The sequence below is a fragment of the Portunus trituberculatus genome, chromosome 41 (genome assembly GCF_017591435.1).
Source record: "Portunus trituberculatus isolate SZX2019 chromosome 41, ASM1759143v1, whole genome shotgun sequence".
Classification (NCBI taxonomy): domain Eukaryota; kingdom Metazoa; phylum Arthropoda; class Malacostraca; order Decapoda; family Portunidae; genus Portunus; species Portunus trituberculatus.
In genome coordinates, this window is record NC_059295.1 from 3,314,515 (window position 1) to 3,321,991 (window position 7,477).

General features: G+C 35.6%; 1 protein-coding gene across 6 annotated transcripts in view; it reads left to right on the plus strand.

The window, feature by feature from the left end:
• LOC123517186 (protein abrupt-like) overlaps positions 1-7,477 on the plus strand; it is a 146,586-nt gene that overhangs the window by 19,688 nt on the left and 119,421 nt on the right. The window contains exon 5 of one of the 6 annotated variants that reach the window (XM_045277189.1): positions 799-924. The exons of the other annotated variants lie outside the window; for them this stretch is intronic. Within the exon in view, the coding sequence (XP_045133124.1) occupies positions 799-909 (111 nt within the window). The 3' untranslated portion in view covers positions 910-924. Of the gene's footprint in view, positions 1-798; positions 925-7,477 lie in introns of those variants that run through there. 6 annotated transcript variants of the gene reach the window in all.

Consider the following 7,477-nt stretch of genomic DNA (forward strand, 5'->3'; position numbering starts at 1 on the left):
ACTAATAACTACAATCATTGTAGGGGCGGCCAGGTGCCATATGAGTCGTACAGAATATTCTAAACATGCCTAAAAAGGATATGTGATGTACGTGGTGGTGTATGAGCACGAAATATCCGACCCAAATAAATGTACAGGGTCATAGAGGACCAAAATGATATCTCTGGGGTTTTTTGCCTTTTTCTCAGTTTCCACTTTTTATCATTCAAATCGAATCTTCTTCCACATTTCTCTATGGATTTTCAATTTTGATGTATCATTTTGAAGCTCAATGAAGCTGCTTCATTTTCACCTAATAGAATTTGGAATTTTTTTTCTAAGTGCCGCAATATGATTTTATAGAAAAAAAAAAAAAAAAAAATCGAAAAAATAAAAAATTCATAATGGCCATCAAAATAAAAAGATCGAAATTCTATGTGGTAAAAAGTTTTGGTATACAACATACTTCATATCCATACTGGCAAAATTGAAATATGTCCTCTAGTGACAAAGTTTATAGGAAAAATATTTTTTTCAAAAAGTTGATTTTTTTATTTTTCATGCAGTTATTTATGGGTCGATTTGCTTGTAACTACTAAACTAACATTGTGTAATAAACATCTATCAGTGAAAAAAAAAAAATTACCCACGTACCTCTTTATTTTCGATTTTTCAAAAACCTCACCGGATGGTCCCCTTAACAATATAAAGTCAGTACAGTACAGTACCAGTACTTCGTTATCTGGTAAATTCACATCACAGTTATGGTGTTTGTTAATTACTACCCTCGATTCTATTTATGGTAAGAAAATTTCACAGATACGGTATCTGCTCATGTTTTGTTCACACCATACCATAGCGCCACCACACCGTGCAGCCACCACAACAACAATCAGTCTCTTCCCGCGTTTCCCACTGAACACAAGTTAAATCCTTATGGTGTGTTTTTTGTGGATATTATGAGTAAGGGCTGAAATCCCTACTGTCCCTTAGCCTCGGGAGGGACATCATCTGATAGAATATGTGGCGAGTGACAGGTAAATAAAAACATTTTCTGTTTATTTCTTTTGTGCAGTACTTTATATATATATTTTTTTTTTTATATGACTATTTTCATGTATTTTCATGTGTGTAGGGGTGACTTTCGACGTGCTGGAACACATCCCCTATTATTACATGTTATAATGGGTTCAGTATATGGTAATTTCAATTTGTGGTAAGGTTTTCAGGAATGCATATGTAACGTATAACGAGGACTTACTGTACTTGGGATTCAGTTCTTAAGCAATGATTAATAATTATGGGTAGTAGTAGTATGTGTAATAACAGGATTTTTTAATGTGAAATCCATTTTTATCTACATACCCATAATTATTAATTATAACTGAGTTTTCCTTCCTCCTTCTCCTCTATGACCTTTTAGGCCAGAGGCAAATGAGGGAATCAGCCTGATGGCTGGTACCTGGGAGTAGAAAACAGACTGGGTGTCTTCTCAAAGAGAACGAGAATGGGCACCTCAAGTATTTCTTTTGTTTCTTTTCTCGAGCTGTTAGACATAGTGTAAGTTTGCTGTGGGAATGGGGATTTAAGCAATAGTTAATAATTATGGTTAAGTATGTAGATAAAAACAGATTTTACATTAAAAAAAATCCTATATTATATATATATGGGTTAAATGTTTATGAAATAGCATCCATTTTAAATGTATGGTCATAAGAATATTCAGTATCTACTGTCCATAGATCTTTATATCTATAATATCACAAGGAATAATAGTGTAAATACTGCTATAGTACAATTATGTAAAAAAATCAACAAATTATAAAATTCACAAAACTTCTTGATTGTAACCAACCTGAAGATTCCACCAGTAAGTTCCTATGAAGTTTGCATGATGACCCACTTGGAGGGTAATGAGCTCTTGGGTGACTTGAGACATCTTGGCCTTTTCTAGATGACGGACAAATATACTGGTACTCACTTATTCTTTCATTTTGGTGATGCAACTTTAATTTCTCTGAAATATGATTTAATTCATTCTTCAAATTTCAGAAATTTTCTAAAAAGTAAATTTGATCAAATAATGGCAATGCATGCTGAAAAACTGAGATAGCAACAACCAAAGCTAATGACCTAATGATTAGTTACATAATGTGATGCCAATTTGAAAACAAGTAAATAGCCCTTGTATTAACAATATTAAATTACACCTTTAATTACTTGCATTTGTTTAAGTAAAACAAGTATTTGGCAGAAGCTTGCAAGATTATGAGGGCAAAACTGGTCTTTAATTGGGATGAAACTTCTAGAATAATTTTCCAAATTGTTCTTTTATTATGATGGAGGTATTAACCACATCATTATATCTTACAAAGAAAAACTGAATATCAGGAGATAGACATGTCTTTATTTATTAGTAACATATAATAAAAGTGCCATTATTCCACTCCAATGCAAGCTCACGCACTCATCTAACCTCAATGTTATATTGTTTTTTTACTCGAACATTTCAAGATGGTATTAATTAAAACATAAGTTAACATTATTATTATTATTATTTATTTGTTTATTTATTTATTTTTTTTTATGTTATGGCCTACAGCCCTTGTAAGCATACTTGAAGAGTGTGTGGGAAGCGATGTTCAGCTTCCACCCATTAGTGGTGCAAGCAATTTTATTTATAGTGGTACCCATATTAGAGACCATATCACCACCCAAGCGCATCTTTGATGTAACCACCTAGAACCTGGTTATCATGGTGACATGTAGGTAACTTTAAACCACTCCACAAATGGCATAGTTTCAAAGCGGTATGTGGTGGACATCTGCCCGATCCCATGCTTACCATCTTATCCACTACGCCACTGCCTCCCTAATATGATTTCACTTATAATTCTAAAGTGACTTTAAAAGAAAAAACACCAGTAATGCTAATGAATGAAACAAAAGACTGTTCTATAGTGTTATAAAAAAAGTTGCAAGAGTTTATGTAAGTTTGTAACTGAAATTTTGATTAACTTCTTCCATTCACTAAGCATTAGTAGGCTGAGTAAAGTCTGAAGCTTTTTACCTCAACAATTTCCTTCCTGTGCCCTTTTTTTAAGATGTCAAAAGACTAGCAATGGTAAAAAAAATAGAAATTAGCATGCTCAGTACACCATTCCAGGTAGTTATAAAAAAGAAAAAGGGACCAATATATTTCTGTTTTCTTTGAACACAAATCCTTTATGACCTTCATTATATTTGCAAATCAGTAATTTGACCACCATCTCCATCCCCCCAACCAACAAGCTAAGAGCCATAGGGGGAAAGGAGAGTTGCTTGGAGGAAAATTGGGTCACTTAACCCCATCAGTACCATGATGATGTTGGTTTTACATTCTTTTTGATGAAAAATGTAAAACCAATTGACCTAGAAAGAAAACTAAAGCTACAAATATATCACAAAAACAAGAAAACCAGCCACCTCCTGAAAAACTGCCCATACACCAAAAAAGAAGAAATGCAGATGTCACATGTCATGTATAGGTTCACATGTAACTAAGGAAACTATGAAGTCCTGCCTACAACCTATATTGGCATGACAACCATGAAGCTCTCAAGATGACTAATACTACACTTAGCATCAGGAGCTCCAAAAAATCACCTGTGGCAAGAGTGTGGCATCACCATCACCAGGAAAATAATAGAAGACAATACCAGAATCATCGACGGATGCCTTGATAACACAAGATTAAACATCTTAGAAGCTCTCCAGATTAAAGAAAATACTCCCAAGCTAAATATCCAAGCAGTAGATCTGCAAGCGCTGCTGAGCATGAGATGATCAAGGCAGACTAGCCTGGCAGAATCGGAGAGAGATGAGATGCACGGAACCAACCAATCAGCGTCATCGCAAATAAAGGCTGGTCTCAGCCACGACTGGCAGGCAGGTATAAAGCCATTGAGACCACATGACCTGTCATTCCTACTTCCATCAAAGAAGGAACAACACCAGCTACTGAGGAAGGGTCAAGAGATCCGAAATCCGAATCTAGCAACAATAACTAGCAATAGTGAAGCCATCACTGCATTGATAAAGGAAGAAAAGACACTCTTAAGATATAAAGGAAAAAATATCTTAAGGAAAATTGTTAATGTCAAACTGGCCATCACTTTCAATGAAATATACAGTTATATATATATATATATATATATATATATATATATATATATATATATATATATATATATATATATATATATATATATATATTATATTTCATTTGTTAACAATTTTCCTTAAGATATAAAGGAAAAAATATCTTAAGGAAAATTGTTAATGTCAAACTGGCCATCACTTTCAATGAAATATACAGTTATATATATATATATATATATATATATATATATATATATATATATATATATATATATATATATATATATATATATATATATACATACAGGCAACCCCCGTATAACGAAGGTTCACACAACGAAATTTCGCTACAACAAAGGTTTCATTTTATTACCATCTGGTCATTTAACGAACACCAAACTAGCTTTAACGAAGTTTTATCCAGGTAATTTTTTCCAAGTCTGTGAATATTATTCACAGATACGAAAGAAGCCACAAAACTAATAGCATTGCTCACCACCATCTTGACTCCATCTATTGTCTCTACTATTTTCAAGTCAGCAGACTCTATTAAGAAGGCTGGTAAGACCATATCTTCCTTGCAAGCTAAAAGAACCACCTCAACTCGTGACTCTGCAATAGATAAAATGGAAAGCCAATTGTGGAAATGTGGTACAGGTTGAACCTCCTTAATCCGATATTCTTTCATCCGGCAACATCTGTAATCCGGCAAAATTTTTGTTTGCCGTAATTTTTTAATTGGTCGGAGTAATTTGCTGGACCGCTGCTAGGTTGTGGCGGCGCATTCTGGGTCAAATTTGGATCAGTACCACGCTGCCGTTCATTGCAAGCACCACCCCCCCAGGTGTATAAACTTTTTTTTTCTGTAATATTTGCCCCTAAACATGGCTTCCAAGCGACCAGGAAGTGATAGTATTGTGTGTGAACCAAAAAAAAAGTGCAAACATATGACAATATCAGTGCAACAGAAAGTGGACCTATTGAGGAAGCTAGATAAAGGTGTTTCAGTGCGGACCCTATGCCAACAGTACAACATTGGCTCATCAACCGTCTATGATATAAAAAAGCAGAAGAATCAACTTCTCAAGTTTTACAATGAGTGTGAGAGCAAGAAGAACATGGAGGTTCGTAGAACACTTAAGGAGGGTAAAAGCAGTGATTTAGACAGTGCTCTCATACAGTGATTTAAACTTCAGCGCGCTGGTAACTTCCCTGTGTCTGGCGAGATGATAATGGCGCAGGCAAAAATTTTCCATGCTGAACTTAATTTACAACAATGTTTTTTTTTTTATATACTTCTGCATGTATATTTTCATGTACAACTATCATATATCAAAACAATGTTACAGCTCCACTTGTATAATGCAGGGTAAGTATATATAGAGGGTGTTTTGGGGACCACCTATAGTTCAGAATTTTCCATGGTGTGGCAAGTCTAAGGTCCGGTGATTGCCGGATTTGGGAGGTTCAACCTGTACGTAAGTTTTGTATGTGATACAATGATGCGCCCTTTGTTTACATTCCACAGGTTGCCGGTTAGTGACTTTCCCGTTTCACTCTCTCTCCCTTCATAAATTTAAGATCATCTACATTATAAAGTTACATACATACATGCATTAGTGTACATTATAATGACTTAAATTAAACTGCCTAAATGTTTAACTTCATAATTTTTACTTTCATTAAACCTTTCACTGTACTATGATGCACTCTCACTTTGTTTACTCTCAGTGGAAGTTCTCTTAACGAAGTTTCGCTTAACGAAGTGTTTTTTAGGAACGTAACCCCTTCATTAACCCCTTCAGTCCAGGGACATATATATACGTCATGGTGGCTACGTGCGCCAGTCCAGTGACGTATATATACGTCCAGAAGCCTTACCTCCAGTCCGGGGACGTATTATTACGTCTTGCAGGCCATAAGCGTTTTAGATGAGTGTATCCAAGAAAACCAGCAGCCATTCGTTTTCTTAGATATGTATATTATCTAGGAAAATGAATATATGTAACTATTATATCGCAGACAAGAATAAGTTTTCGCATGAAGGTTTATTTTTTCTCTGTTTCATCAGCTTTAGCAGCCACAGCCACCAGCTTACAGACAGGGAGAGAGAGAGAGAGAGAGAGATCCATCCTATCCCTCTCTCTCTCTCTCTCTCTCTCTCTCTCATAGTGTTTCCATTCGTAGTTTTTTGCAGGTTTTCGTGTGTGTGTGTGTGTGTGTGTGTGTGTGTGTGTGTGTGTGTGTGTGTGTGTGTGTGTGTGTGTGTGTGTGTGTGTGTTGACATATTGAAGCCTCTCTCTCTCTCTCTCTCTCTCTCTCTCTCTCTCTCTCTCTCTCTCTCTCTCTCTCTCTCTCTCTCTCTCTCTCTCTCTCTGTTCGCGCGCAATTTATTTCGCGTTTGAAATAATGTATATTTTGCATGACAGGTATATGTTGCCATTTGCTACACATACTGGCATGCAAATGCTAGATATATTAGGGGACTCTTTTCAACAATAAATAACAGTGTTTACCACAAATGAGATGCTTCACTCTGATATAAGACACTTTAGGCTATCTGTACAGACAGAAATATGGCAATTCATGATTGCTACCAGGCCACATCCCTCCACCTCCGGCTTCACCGCACTCCCCTCCACCTCCGCCTTTCCCTCACAGCCCTCCACCTCCGACTTCACAGCACTCCCCATCACCTCCGCCTTTCTCTCACAGCCCTCCACCTCCGCCATCATAGCACCACCACCCAAGAGATTCAGGGAGAAATCTCCCGAATTGTAATAAAAAAAAAAAAAAAAAAAACGTAATAAAATATAAAAAGTAAAATTTTATATTGTTTTCCTTTTTAGCATAGCAATGGGAAGTGTATTGTAACATACAAATATTTTTACACATCCTGATATATAGTATGTTATGAATACATTGAGTTTATGGCTAAAACATTGATTATTCAATAATAAAGCTTCAAATCTTGGCGCGCGCTGGCCGCCCGGATGGAGCGCGGTGCGTGTTTTCTAACTTCCGGGGCGAATGGGTTAAGCGGGGGTTGCCTGTATCTATAAATATATATATATATATATATATATATATATATATTTATATATATATATATATATTTTCATCGGTCGAATCAGCATTAATTCGAATCGTGAAGCAATTTTTCCCATAGGATACTTAAGAATCAAGGGGGATAGGGACTAACCTCCAGCCTAGACCCCCCCAAAACATCACTATAACCTTTAAAAACACTAAGCTAGACAAAATCAGTATTTATTTATATGTAACTATTTTTTTTTATTAAACACATTAGGGTGATGTACAGTATATTTTTGGATATAAAAACACTTGCATGATGTAG